Below are 15,689 nucleotides of genomic sequence, written 5' to 3'. Positions count from 1 at the left end.
GAAATAACTTAAATCAAATAGTATATGCTAATCTCCCCTGGTGCTGTGCTGTCTTCCAAGAATTTGAGGCACTGTGGAGTGCCTTTCCCATGTTCCTTTGTTTCCCTTTACTCACTATAAATCCTGATAGGTCTTATGTTTGATTTTGAAGCTATCAACCCACAACTAGCTTTAGTGGTTCTTTGTGTTAGCACTCCTGCAAAAGCATAAAATTTAAATAAGAATGTATTTGGCAATGTATTTATGGGACTAACAATGGCAATGTATTTATGGTACTAACATAACACAATAAAAAAATAAATAAAAATTTTCTTTGACAAAAAAATACAGTACACTTATCTTGATGAGCACTAACATATGGAATTGTTGAATCACTATATTGTACACCTGAAACTAATATAACCCCATATATTAACTATACTGGAATTAGAATACAATATGATACAATATAATACAGCAAATTAAATAAATTAGAAAAGAGATGGGAGGGGACTCTTATAGATCAGAAGAGATTTAAGGGACACAGAATTGCAACCAAACCATGGTGTAAATTTTATTTGAATTTTGATTCAAGCAAACTGAAAAGAATATGTCATTTTTGAGATAATCTGAAATTTAAATAGTAATATTAAGAAATTATCATTTTTTTGATCTGAAAATTGTACTATTGTGATTATGTTCAAAATAGTGATTATTCTTAGGACTATATACTTAAATTAAGAATGAAGTCACATAATATTTAAATTTTGCAACAAAAATAATAGGGGATGAGGTGTGGATAGACAGAACCAGCCTTGGGTTGATGGAAGTTAGGTCTGTTGGTCAGCACATGGACTTTCATATTTCTTTTGACTTTTGTGTATGTTTCAAATTCTTCACAATAGGAAGTTAAATAAACAAACCAATCTTCCCTGGGGGAAAAATATGGCATGGAGCACTGGGTGTGGTGCAAAAATAATGAATACTGTTACGCTGAAAAAATAAAAAATTAAAAAATGTAATTTCTGATTATAAAGCAACTAGATAAGCAAAACAAAATCAGAAATCTAAATGCTGGAGAAAATAAGTAGTACATTTGATCACATATGATTTAGAAAGACCGAACCCAGTTTTAAAATTAGTACTTCACAATCAAATGATGATTTTTCTCAAGTTCCTTTATTAAGATATATTAAACCAGTGAAAACAACAATTTAGATGTAAAAATGTGAGCAGTAGAGCATTATTTCCTAGTTGTTTTTAATACATGTGATTGTGTATACTCTCATACTTGAATGGTAGGGAGAAAGAATTTGGACAGATTAAGGAAATGAACTTATGGCCACCAAAATATTATTATAATTATTTTTTACAATTTCTGGCTGACACAGTTGAAATGCTTCCAGTCTTGCTTTATATAACTCAGAAAACATAGACTCAATATAACTTTCAAGGACAATTCTGAATGTTAATGTTTCCATTTTCAGCCTCATGGCAGAAAGAGTTTTATTACCCAGTATAAGCTCTGGAATGTCAAAGGCGTGATAGGCAGTATAGACTCCACACACAAAATAAATGCATAGTCATTTTATTCTAAATTGCTTCACTTGAAAATATGGCATGAAAATCTAGAGAGAGGAACTAAAAGTAAGTGATTTGATAGTGCTCTAAAATATTAAGACTCAAAAAATGAAAGTCCTATGATAAAAATGTTCATGTCTTTGAGTTTGTGCTGTGACCAATCCCAAATAAGTTCACTTACATCTACCATAGGGTTTGCATAACAATGAGCTGGTCTGATAGGTACCAAACATCATTGTCTAACAGGAAAGGACTGCAGATTTTCCAGAAATTAACAGACCTTGTCCCAAACCTGCTTCTCCATTCTTATATTATATAATAAAGCATTCCAGGGAGCAAACTAGCTGATTAGACATTTTGGGTACCCATGAAGGATTTTCTAATCACAATGAGGGTAATGTGATAAGGACTTGAAGGAACTGGAGCTCCCAGGCAAGATGTTTCAGTTCTAGAGCATCCTTCTCTGTTACTCCTTCTCTATTTATCGCTGTTTATCCTGTTTATCTTTATTAAAAAAAAGTTGTATACTATGATTTTTGAAAGATTAGACTACCATTTTATGGTTATATATGATGTCAGTATAGTTGTAATTACAGTTTTTCAAAAGCAAATCCCTCCTATTAGATTGTAATCTTTATCCAAACGCATTTGTGCATTTGTCCTTACCCCTCTGCCTGGCACCATTCATTCAGCAAAAGTTTATTGATCTTCAGTCAAAGAGAATAGTAGGGTAAGGAAATGGCAAGAGTAAGTGTAGAAAACAAAATATTTTTCAGTGAAGGGGAACAAATAATAAGGCAGTAGCAGGAAGGGTTCTTTACTTCAAGAGAGTTTGTCTTGTTATAGTTGATAATGGTGAGCTTCAGTAGAGGAGATGCCGAAGATGCGAGACAGCAGGTAATTCTAGGAATAAAGTCCTGAAGAAGGTGAGAGGAGGTGGGATGAGGTGTAGAACATACTACCATGCTTTTCTCAACAGATGCTCCCTCTGTGTACTTCCACATTCAGTTGACAGTAGAAATGTGCTAATTTTGCTGAGCACCATAGCAGAAAATTTGCTTGAAATGGTTCTGGTTTAATAAAAAATTACATTACCCAAAACATGACAGAAATTAAATCCCACACATTTGGGGAAAATGTTTTCTGGCATTCAGTTCAGGAGACTATTATTCTAATTGCTTTCAATTTTTTAATCTTACAGGTGCTTCAAGAAGACTTAGAACAGGAACAAGTCAGGGTCAATTCTCTCACTCACATGGTGGTGGTGGTCGATGAATCTAGTGGAGACCATGCAACCGCTGCTTTGGAAGAACAACTGAAGGTCAGATTATTTTCTTTAATACACTAACTGTGTCATTCAAAATAATTAATTGCAATTCATGAAATATTTAGAAAATGTATAATATAATTTGTGTATTATAAATATTTATAATACAATATATTTATTTAAACTAAGTCAAATTATGTCCCATTTGTACACATTTCCCTTTCATTAACTATCCTCTGTTTGTTCTCACTAGCTTCCTGGACTTTGGAGAAATATATGAAGGCAGTTCCACTTTTTTTTTTTAATTATAGATGAATAACCTGTATTAGAGAACTGATCAGAGGAATATTGTTTATGTCTTCTTAAAAGCTACAGTTAAAGAGAGGACAAAATTAAAAAGAAAAAAAAAACAAAAGGGATCACATTCAGTCAAATCATGAGAAGTTGAACACCTTCATATTTTTTTTTTTCCTGGAAAACTTCAGTTATAGTCTTGATGAGGACATAGCAGGATATTTAAGTTCTAGAGTTTTGTTGGAGGAGATACTTAGCCTTTCAGGCCCTCATTCAACCTGAGTCATGTAATTTTATCCTTGAAATATAACCAGTACCATTAACAAAAAGTAAGTTGTGTATTTTCATATTTTTATTTTTCTTCCTAATTGGAAACAACATTTTACCATTAAAAAAATTGAAAACATTTTCAACAAAACATATGTACATACACCAAAAGATCAACATTAAGGAAAAATACAATTTACTGTTCCGAATGTGACAGATACACACACACACACACACACACACACACACACACACACCCCTACCAATTATACTTGAGGCATTCACTTTACCCATGAAATGCCTGCCTTTTCCTTGTGATTGTTAGGGGCCAATAGTCTGACATGTCTAAGGATCCAATCAATGTGACTTTAAATAGCTTTATCAGCACAAGCTTGTTCTAAACGTAGTTAATCTTACCTACTTATAACACAGTTTCTTAAAGCCTTATCTCTGCTTTCTTCTTTCTTTGCGTGAATTGTTTTTTTATCCCAGTAAAATGTCATTTCCTCAGGTTACTGCCTTAAACTTCTTGTCTCTAACAATGGTATCTTCTTCTCTATCATTAAACAACAAAAAGAAAATTCTTAAACCACTACAATAGAGCATTTAACATAAATTAGTCACTCATGTTAATTGCTTATGATTAAATGAAGTTGCAGGGATTACAGATATAAAAAGGCTTATGACACCTGCTATTATAATATATCATCATTTATATGATCAGATGTATTGTACACATACATACTCATGGCCAGGTAAAGGACTGTATTGATAGGCCACTGCTATAACCATTGGAAGGAATTCTGTAGTTCTCATAAAATAGTGTTGTAGATAATTACAGATGGGTAAAAATCGAATACTCAGCATTCCTCAGAAATTTTCAGAAAAGGTAAAAGAAGGTTGGGGGCAGAAGTTGGGAGGGAGACTGGTTAGGAAAAAATCAAGGCCAACATTTTCTAAGTCATAGACTATTTCTAGTTAACCCAAAAACTGTGAAACATCTACTTTGGTATTACCAAACCTAATACAACTAGTTTTGGAATGTAATCATTCTGAGATAATGTCTGTGGGGCTAAGCCACCTTGAAAAACCATCTATAGTACTCACAGATGGTGACGGGGTTAGAGCTTACTTAGGATAAATTAAGAGTTGCAGCCCTAAGCTTTTCTATATTTATTATCCTACTTGCTTTCTTTGGCTCAGAGATACTTACTAAGATACTGTGTGTGTATTGGCTTCTCTTAAATCATATGGTTCCATCTGTATTTGTCCATGATTGTCTCACTATTAAATAGTGTTGACTACTGCCTTCCAGCTTTCTCTTTTCCCTCTGACCCCCTTTTCCCTTTTGATATCCTCATTTCCCTCTATATACCTCCTTACTGTTACCTGACTTTTAGGTAATCTAGACTAGAGTCTGAAAGGGCAGGGTTAGAAGGAATTCCTTGGAGAGAACACCCTGGCTTAAACATTTCTTTCTTCTCATCCCATCACTTTTCTCAGTCTTAGAGGAATCCACGCTTGGATTCTATGCCTACTTGACCATTGGTTTAACTTACTCTGGAATGGTGGGTGCTCCCCTGACTTTGACATTTTGGTGATGCTTTCTTAGGTTCTTTGCAAATGCATAATATAGTCTTAACCTAGTTGGCTTTTTAAAAGGGGAAGAGAAAGAGAAGATGGCAGAGAAGGAGGAAGAGAGGAGAAATAATAAAGGATAAAGAGACAAATAAACCAATACGTTGGAGTAGTCACTTTGACAACAACACAAGGATTCTTTGCATGTAGTAAGAATTCTGTGTGTGCTTCAGAAACCACAAACTATTACTGTGTCTTATACTGGGCCCAGAGGAATTCTGTTAGGATAGGAAGAATTTGAGGAAAGAAAAACAGGTATGTGGCCTCCATACAAGGGACAAAACTGAAGCACAAACAGAAGGAAATACTAAACTAGCAGGGATCTAAGAAGGATCTTCAAGGGCTTTTGTTGGATCTAGCTCTGGTCATCCATAGTTTATTCCTCTCAGCTTGTATTGAATGTTTATCCCACTCCCCCATTTTCCACCATTACAGTGCCTTCATCTGTTTTGCTCCTGTGTGCTGAGGCACCATCCAGGGCCCCCACATGGATACCCACTGGTCTTTAGTTAGGAGATGCAAATAGAGCAAACTACAAAGGGAAGTCCTTGATTTAGTGCAATAAGAGAGGGATGTGTTCTTATCATCTGGATTTAAAACTCTGAAAATACTCCTCATAGAATATTTTTACATGTGTTGACTTAATTCTATGAACTTTATGGTAAGTTGTATTTTCTCTAACTTTTTTTAAAAAGATTTTATTGTTATTTGACAGAGAGAGAGAAAGAACAAGCATGAACAGGGGGGAGCAGCAGGCAGAGAGAGAGGGAAAAGCAGGCTCCCCATGGAGCAGGGAGCCTGATGCAGGGCTGGGAGCATGACCTGAGCTGAAGGAAGACACTTAACTGACTAAGCCACCCAGGTGCCCCATTTTTCTCTAACTTTTTAAAAAAACTTTTAGAAACCTTTCTGTTAAAAGGTTTGAAGAAAAACAAAGGTCAGAACATATGCTTAGGGACTCTGAAAGATAGCATGGTTTATGAAGGACAATATTCTGAAAAGTACAGTCTGTTGTAAATTAATTTGATTCTCAGAGATTCAACTTGTCCCTCAGCAATGTCACCACAGGTCATAAACTTGCCCTTAGCTTTAGCGGTTTCTATGATGTCAATGCATAGAGAGTCTGATTTGTAAGCAATGATGCCATTTAACTGATTTTATTGAGAAATAGCTTGACTAAACAACTGAGATTAGTAATTTATGTAGAGTATTCAGTCCAGGAGGACATTATCATATCTCTTTCTGAGCATCTACATTCTGTATTTCATTTTTTCAGTGAATATTTGCTATGTTCTTATTATGTCCCAGGGATTGTGCTGGGTAACAGAGGTAAAACAGTAAACAAAAAGAGAATTTGTCATTACTTTCCTGGGTCAGGAATGAATAATCTGTGAGCCTGCTGCCTTCCTTGGAAACTAGAAACAATGGTAGCCATTTCTCAAGCTCCCTCTTTGAAATCAAATGCTAATTCTTTTCATCCATGGTCACCATGGTAGGCATGGTAGGCATGGTGACTGCTTTCTCAGTTCTTGCAGTCTAGTGGAGGAAATAGACCTTAATCAGATATTAACAAAAATGACCAAATATTTAATAATGGACAGAACCTATTTCTATGAAGGAAAGAAACAAGATTTTGTGACAATGCACTAATAAGATTTCAACTGAAATTTGAGGGCAAAAGATGATTCCCTAGGAAAGTGTTTAAGCTAGGGTCTAAAGGATATGTCAAAGGGAACTGTGTATAGGGTGTATAAAGGAGATAGGTGGAGATGGGTAATTTCCAGGAAGGAGAAACGGTAGATCAAGTGATCTAGGCATCCTCAGGGAACTGAAAAGGGCACATTTGGCTACAGCTCTGAGGTTCAGAAGAGTGGTGTTAGAAGAGACTTGGCAGATAGAAGGGGCTTACCTAAGAATTAGAATTGATGTGTGATGCACAACTCCACCAAAATTCAATTAACAAAAGTGTATTGAGCAGCAGCTCTCTGCCTGGATGACAGCTGGAACTACAATGGCAGGGAGAAGCAAGGGAAATAGCCATGGCATCTGCCTTCTGGACCTGCACTATTCAAGTACAATGAAGTGTACAATTATGGCCATGATGTATTCTATGGGACAAAAATAGACATTGCTGGATGACCTTTCTTGCTCTAGAAGGTCAGGAAAGTAGAGGTTAATTAGGCAATAGTAAAGGGTAGGAAGGTGTTCTGTACAGAAGAACAGCATTTATTCATTCAATAAATATTTCTTACATGCCTTCTAGATGCCAGCCAAGTTTAAGCTTTGAGGTAAAGCATAGGCAAAACATAAATGATTTATTTATGAAGCTTACATTCTAAGCACACATCATAATAAATAACCAAGTTTTATACTATGAAAAAGGTGATAAGAACTATAAAGAAAAGACTGGGGAAGGGAGTATTTTACCTGGGGTGGTCAGGATATGCTTACTTGAGAAGGTGGCATTTAAGTAGAAACTCAAACAAAGTAAGGGAGGTGTTTGGAAGGTGCGCAGGTCCTGTGGGGTCTTTTGTATTTGAAAAACTGAAGAAAGACTATAAATGGAGCTTAAAGAATTTCTGTTGTTTTAGGGAGATAGTTGTTTCTAATAAAAACAAAACAAAACAAAAGAGCCAAAACAGGCGTCTAGTTCTAGAAGTTGTTCTAATGGAAACATCTTTCAGAGAAAAGGCAGAGCTATTGAAGTCCCATTTGTAGATATGTTCTTCTATACATGTTAACACTTGAGAGCCCAACGAGATGTATTAAAGTTGTCTAAGGCCTGGACCCGGGAGAGTTTCTGGTATATAAAAGGCATTTGGACTATTTTGCTAAATGACCTTAATCTTGAAGTTACTATCTACTATTATGGAAAAATAAAGGTGTATCAAAAGAAAGTATATAGACAAGCATCCTCTTCAGAAGAATAACATAGAAAATACAATTTTAGAACAGGTTATTAAATTTATGCATGTTCAGTTTCTCACTCATTTGATAAAGTTAATAAAATTCTTTATTGAATAAAAAATTGTTTTTGAAGATAAGAAAGGTCTCTAAGAACTAAAATACATTCACTAAAATCAAGACATGAAAACTGTATATCAGATGACATTAAACAGTTTGTACAAATATTATGTGACATTATTAAGTCAGATTCTTTGGTGGATTTATTAAGTTGGATGATCTGTTGGAGTGACATGCATACAAAGTATTTAGATTTACCTAATATATTTTGCAAAGCCTTCCATGGCATATCCATGGATAAGGTGAGCCTTTTTTTTTTTATTGTGTTGTGTTAGTCACCATACAATACATCATTGGTTTTTGATGTAGTGTTCCATGATTCATTGTTTGCCTATAACACCCAGTGCTCCATGCAATCCATGCCCTTCTTAATACCCATTACCAGGCTCAGCCATCTCCCCACTCCCCTCCCCTCTAAAACCTTCAGCCTGTTTCTTGGAGTCCACAGTCTCTCATGGTTCATCTCCCCCTCCAGTTTCCCATCCTTCACTTTTCCTTTCATTTTCCTAATGTCCTCCACGTTATTCCTTATATTCCACAAGTAAATGAAACCATAATGATAATTGACTTTCTCTGCTTGACTTATTTCACTCAGTATAATCTCTTCCAGTCCCATCCATGTTGATGCAAAAGTTGGGTATTCATCCTTTCTGATGGCTGAGTAATATCCCATTGTATATATGGACCACATGTTCTTTATCCATTCATCTGTTGAGGGTATCTCAGCTATTTCCACAGTTTAGCTATTGTGGACATTGCTGCTATTAACATTGGAGGACATATGGCCCTTCTTTTCACTACATCTGTATCTTTGAAGTAAATACTCATTTGTGCAATTACTGGGTCATAGGGTATCTCTATTTTTAATTTTTTGAGGAATATCCACACTGTTTTCCAAAGTGGCTACACCATCTTGCATTCCCACCAACAGTGTAAGAGGGTTCCCCTTTCTCCACAGCCACTCCAACATTTGTTGATTTTTGCCTTGTTAATTTTTGCCATTCTAAGTGGTGTAAGGTGGTATCTCAATGTGTTTTTTTTTCTTTTCAGTGTAACAGTATTCATTGTTTTTGCACCACAACCAGTGCTCCATGCGATACGTGTCCTCCTTAATATCTCCCTGATGGCTAATGATGATGAACATTTTTTCATATGTCTGCTAGCCATTTGTATGTCTTCATAGGAGAAGTGTATGTTAATATCTTCTGTCCATTTTTTGACTTGATTATCTGTTTTTTGGATGTTGAGTTGCAGAAGTTCTTTATACATCTTGGATATCAGCCCTTTGTCTGTAGTGTCATTTGTGAATATCTTCTCCCATTCCATGGGTTGCCTCTTTGTTTTGTTGACTGTCTCTTTGCTGTGCAGAAGCTTTTGATCTTGATGAAGTCCCAAAAATTCGTTTTCGCTTTTGTTTCCCTTGCCTTTGGAGACGTGTCTTGAAAGAAGTTGCTGTGGCGGATGTCGAAGAGGTTGCTGCCTATGTTCTCCTCTAGGATTTTGGTGGATTCATGTCTCACATTGAGGTTTTTCATCCATTTTGAGTTTATCTTTGTGTATGGTGTAAGGGAATAGTCGAGTTTCATTCTTCTATACATAGCTGTCCAATTTTCCCAGCACCATTTATTGAAGAGACTGTCTTTTTTCCACTGGATATTTTTTTCTGCTTTGTTGAATATTATTTGACCATAAAATTGAGGGTCCATATCTGGTCTCTCTACTCTGTTCCATTGATCTATGTGTCTGTTTTTGTGCCAGTACCATGCTGTCTTGGCGGTCACAGCTTTGTAATAAAGCTTGAAATCAGGAAATATGATGCCCTCAGCTTTGTTTTTCTTTTTCAGCGTTTCCTTGGCAATCTGGGTCTTTTCTGGTTCCATACAAATTTTAGGATCATTTGTTCCAGCACTTCGAAAAATTCCAATGATATTTTGATTGAGATGGTGTTGAAAGTATAGATTGCTCTGGACAGCCTAGACATTTTAACAATGTTTATTCTTCTGATCTATGAGCATGGAATGTTTTTCCATCTTTTTGTGTCTTCTTCAATTTCTTTTATGAGTGTTCTGTAGTTCCTCGAGTAGAGATTCTTCACCTCTTTGGTTAGGTTTATTCCAAGGTATCTAATTGTTTTTGGTGCTATTGTAAATGGAATCGATTCTCTAATTTCCCTTTCTAGAGTTTCATTGTTAGTATATGAGAAAGCAACTGATTTCTGTGCATTGATTTTGTATCCTGCCACATTACTGAATTGCTGTATGTGTTCTAATAATTTGGAGGTGGAGGTGGAGTCTTTTGGGTTTTCCATATAAAGTATCATGTCATCTGCGAAGAGAGAGAGTTTGACTTCTTCATTGCCAATTTGAATACCTTTTATTTCTTTTTGTTGTCTGATTGCTATTGCTAGGATTTCTATGTTGAAGAATAGTGGGGAGAGTGGGCATCCTTGTTGTGTTTCTGATCTCAAGGCTGTCAGCTTTTCCCCATTGAGAATGATATTCCCTGTGGGTTTTCCATAGATGGATTTTATGAAGTTGAGGAATGTTCCCTCTATCCCTATACTCTGAATAGTTTTAATCAGGAACGGATGCTGTATTTTGTCAAATGCTTTTTCTGCATCAGTTGAGAGGCCCATGGGTTTCTTCTCTCTTCTCTTACTGATTTGTTCTATCACATTGATTGATTTGCGAATGTTGAACCACCCTTGCAACCAACCCCCCAGTAAATCCCACCTAGTCATGGTGGATAATCTTTTTTAATGTACTCTTGGATCCTATTAGGTAGAATCTTGTTGAGAATCTTGGCATCCATATTCATCAAGGTTATTGATCTGAAATTCTCCTTTTTGATGGGGTCTTTGCCTGGTATGGTGATCAGGGTAATGCTGGCTTCATAGAAAGAGTCTGGAAGTTTTCCTTCTGTTCTATTTTTGGAAACAGCTTCAGGAGAATAGGTATTATTTTTTCTTTGAATGTTTGGTAGAATTCCCCAGGGAATCCTGGACTCTTGTTTTTTGGGAGGTTTTTGATCAGTACTTTAATCTCGTTACAGTTATTGTTCTATTCAGGTTGTCCATTTCTTCCTGTTTCAGTCTTGGAAGTTTATATGTTTCCAGGAATGCATCCATTCTAGGTTGCTTACCTTATTGGCATTTATCTGTTGATAATAATATAAGGTGAGCCTTCTTATCCTTCTTTGGGCTGGTGGAGAATGTTTGTGTTTTGCTATATTCTTTTCTGGTACCTGATTTATGTGCCTGAGAATTGAACTGAAAATGATTGGATTCATTAATTCACCCTGCAGTGTCAAAAAGTTTGGGGGAAAGAAGCCATTTCAGGATTTAGCTGGGACACTGTGTACATTTTGCCTGAGTAGCAGTGGTTAATGGATCATTTCCTCTCCCACATGACTTCAGAAGATTTATAACAATGTCATGTAAAGTTAGAATGTCACATTCAAATGTTATGTATTTCTCTTTCATGTTTTAACTCAGGAAGGGTATGTTAATTGTTTGAAATTTTGCTGGTTGTAAAAAGAAATATCCTTAAATCAATTAAGGTTTTGATGAGGAAGTTCTGACTTCCCATCCATTCATGTAAATGTAAATACATGTATATAACTATACACAAATGTGTATATATACATATACATTTACATTTTGCACATTTACATTTTCTCTTATGTATGGATGTATATGTTTATGTGATTAATATTAAATGAAAGCAAATGGTATAGATTCTTAGTAAATTAATGCAATCCTGGACATGGTGTAGTGTCTAGATTACAAGGGCTAATAATTAGATCCTGTGTTGGTTTGAATATACTTTGTATTTTAGCATTTTAGCTGGATTTTACCAGCATGGTGACATTTAAAGAATGTTTACAGAACTAGGAATTCTTTAATTTCAAGGAGAAGAGAAGTGAGTTACGGGAAATCGGAGAGGGAGATGAACCATCAGAGACTGTGGATTCTGAGAAACAAACTAAGGGTTTTGGAGGGGAGGGGGGTGGGGGGTTAGGTGAGCCTGGTGGTGGGTATTAAGGAGGGCACGTATTGCATGGAGTACTGGGTGTGGTACATAAACTATGAATCTTGGAACACTTTAAAAAAACAAATAAAATAAAATACCAAATAGTTTAAAAAAAAAAAAAAACCTAAGCAGAGATAAGCGACATGTGTTGTCTTGTATAAAGAAGGCTTTTCTCTCCGTTCCTTCAGAAGCCTCTATCAAAAATAAGCTAAAGCTGATAAGCCTGGGTATCTTCTTCCCAGATTTCTTTCCTGAGCCCATTTTCTTCTATCCCATTTATTTCTATCCCAATTTCTTCTATCCCAACTTGAAGGCCAAAATGCATCTCAGGCTTAACAAGGTGAAACTTAACTCCTTGTGCCCTACTTCCCTCTAAACTCGCTTCCTTTGCTGACTTCCCCACTTTTGTTATTACATAGACATTCACCATGACACCTGTACCAGAAAACTGGAATCATTCCCAACTCCTCCATTTCCTTTCCCTCTGAGCCCTCTGTATGCCATCAGTCACAGAATTTGTTCATTGTCTCTCATGTTCATTGTTTCATCTTATTTCCAGTCCTTGCCTGAATTTTCACCTTTCCTTAATCCAATTTCTGTATTAAAGTCAGTGTGGGCTCTCAAAAGCCGTTTATTGCAGTTTCTCCTTTGCTTAAAATCCTTAGTTGCTTTCCATTCTTTTCACAGTCTGATCACTTAGGCCTCCAATGGTTTTTATTACCTGACCCCCACCTGCCTTTCAATACCTGTCTTCTATTAGCTCCCACATATCCCTTGACCTATATTCTATTTCTATAAGCCATTTCTTTCTTTCTTTTTTTTTTTTTTAAAGATTTTATTTATTTATTTGTCAGAGAGAGAGAGGGAGAGAGAGCAAGCACAGGCAGACAGAATGGCAGGCACAGGCAGAGGAAGAAGCAGGCTCCCCGATGAGCAAGGAGCCCGATGTGGGACTCGATCCCAGGACGCTGGGATCATGACCTGAGCCGAAGGCAGCTGCTTAACCAACTGAGCCACCCAGGCGTCCCTATAAGCCATTTCTGATACTCTCTATGTCACTGTACTTATATAAGCTATTCCTGTTATTCAGAAAAGTCATGTTTGTCATCTGCTTTGAAAATTACTTCATGTAGAAAACTCAGTTCAAATTTTTCTCTATGAGGCTGTTTTTTCTACATCACCACTCCCTTTTTTTGAGCCACTTCATATCATAATTGTGTCTTTGTTGTTTGAAAGGAAAATAGTCTACAAAAAGGTAGCTGTTCAGAAAGGCTCTAATGTCCTCTTCTCTATCATGCCTTGGAAATGGGGAGTCCAATTAAAAATACTTATAGTTGGGGTGCCTGGGTGGCTCAGTGGGTTAAAGCCTCTGCCTTTGGCTCAGGTCATGATCCCAGGGTTCTGGGATCGAGCCCCACATCAGGCTCTCTGCTCAGCAGGGAGCCTGCTTCCTCCCTTCTCTCTCTCTGTCTGCCTCTCTGCCTACTTGTGATCTCTCTGTCAAATAAATAAATAAAATCTTTAAAAAATACTTATAGTATATACCTTTGGGACAATTTGGGGAGGGAAAAAAGTCTAGGGAGTGTTAAAGCCTATGGGACTGAGAAATAGAGATTATGAAGAAGAATACAGATGAAAATATGTTTTATGTTTCTAGTTTCTAATTCTATACTTGGTGAATAAAAAGCATGTTTAATTTTTTTTAAATCTAATGGAAATAATTTCACTAAGCCAAGTGTCAACAATTGTTGCCCATGAAGCGATAACTATAATTATTAGCCCTTTTGTGTGCTCACTTTTTTCAAAATTTTATATACTTTGTAATACTCTCCCTGTTTCAAAAATGAAAAAGTCAATGCATAAGGGACTTAAATCCAAGTTTATGCAGATTTCAAGTGGCAGAGCTGGGACTGGTATCCAAATCTGTGTGATTTGTCCTAATCTCTCAATTTCACAGAAGAAAATTACAATGTGACCTTGAGAAAATTATTAAAGGGGAAATACATGCAAGTATAATAGAATAATATTCTTGATGACTACAAGTATATATATATGAATATATTAGAGTAATGATATTCTTTATGAATATAGTTCTGCTATGATCTAAAAAGAATTCTGGCCTTTTTGGCTCCCAGAAAAACCCTAAACTTTGTATTATGGCACAATTAAAAATGTATTTGATGAGAGCACCCAGAAAAGTACACAAATCATAATTTTAGGTCAAGACCCACAAAGGTAACATATCTGTAGTTCCACATCAAATAAAAAGATAATATGTTGGCAACAATTGAGACAGCCCTATCAAACTCTGTCATAGTCATAAACTTTTCATACCTTCTCAAAGTTAACCTTTATCCTGATTTATAATGCCTCAAAGTAATTTTATTTTTAACTTAATGTAAATGCAGTTCATAATCTAGTTTTGTAACTGACTTTTTTTCACTCAATGATATGTTTGTGAGTTGCATTCACGATGCATATAGCATTTGTTTATTAATTTTTATGGCTGGATAGTATTCCTTCCTGTGAATATAAAATTTAATTATATATTCTACTGTTGAGAAAATTTGGGCTGGTTCCAGTTTGGGATCATTATGAATCACACTGCTGTGAACCTAACTGTACATATATTTTCATGAATGTATGTATGCTTTTGTATTGAGTATATTCCTAAGATTGAAAATGCTGAATTACTGGGTATATGCATATTTAGCTTTACAGGCAATACAGAAGAGTTTTCCTAAGTTGATGCATAAATTTATATACTCTGATCAGTAGTGGATAAAGTACAAATTGCTTCACATCCTCATCAGTACTTGATATTGTCAGATTGTTAATGTGAGCCTTGATGGTTGTTTTCTAACAGTATCTCTTGTGAATGTTTGCATGTAGTGATGACTAATGAGATTAAAAACGCAATGACAGTTGTTTCAATGGCTGTTAGAAATACCTATTGGAGCGCCTGGGTGGCTCAGTGGGTTGAGGCCTCTGCCTTCATCTTGGGTCGTGATCTCAAGGTCCTGGGATTGAGCCCCACATCGGGCTCTATGCTCAGCGGGGAGCCTGCTTCCCCCCTCTCTCTCTGTCTTCCTGTCTGCCTACTTGTGATCTCTGTCTGTCAAATAAATAAATAAAATCTTAAAAAAATAGAAATACCTCTTTTTTGAAATGCCTGTTTGTTGGAATATGTGTATTTCTCTTAGTGACTTGTTGCAGTTATTTAAAAAATATGTATTCAGGATTTTAATCCTTTGTTGATATCTAGATTACAATTTCATTTTTTTTTTGCTTTTATGAGGTGCTTTGTCCTTTTACTTTTTAATGATATCTTTTTTAATACACAGAAGTTTTATGTTCAGTATACTCCACTTAAGTATTTTCTGTTATGGTTATTGTATTTTTGTCCTGAGTTTAAAAATAAATTTTTTTACTCTGTGACCCAAAATATATTCTCCTGAATTGTCATATAGGGACTTAATTGCTTTTTAAAAAAAGATTTTATTTATTTATTTGACAGAGAGAGAGATCACAAGTAGACAGAGAGGCAGGCAAAGAGAGAGAGGGGGAAGCAGGCTCCCTGCTGAACAGAGAGCCCGATTCGGGGCTTG

General features: G+C 35.9%; 1 protein-coding gene across 1 annotated transcript in view; it reads left to right on the top strand.

Moving 5' to 3' along the window:
* LOC111150534 (dystrophin) overlaps positions 1-15,689 on the top strand; it is a 2,087,545-nt gene that overhangs the window by 614,664 nt on the left and 1,457,192 nt on the right. The window contains exon 13 of the mRNA XM_022508030.1: positions 2,762-2,881. Coding sequence (XP_022363738.1) covers positions 2,762-2,881 — 120 coding nt within the window. The remainder of the gene's footprint in view (positions 1-2,761; positions 2,882-15,689) is intronic.

This window comes from Enhydra lutris, unplaced genomic scaffold (assembly GCF_002288905.1).
Source record: "Enhydra lutris kenyoni isolate GAN:26980312 unplaced genomic scaffold, ASM228890v2 scaffoldscaffold23, whole genome shotgun sequence".
In the NCBI taxonomy this organism is placed as follows: domain Eukaryota; kingdom Metazoa; phylum Chordata; class Mammalia; order Carnivora; family Mustelidae; genus Enhydra; species Enhydra lutris.
The sequence above is the reverse complement of the archived record's forward strand: the minus strand, read 5'-3'. Positions and strand labels throughout refer to the sequence as shown.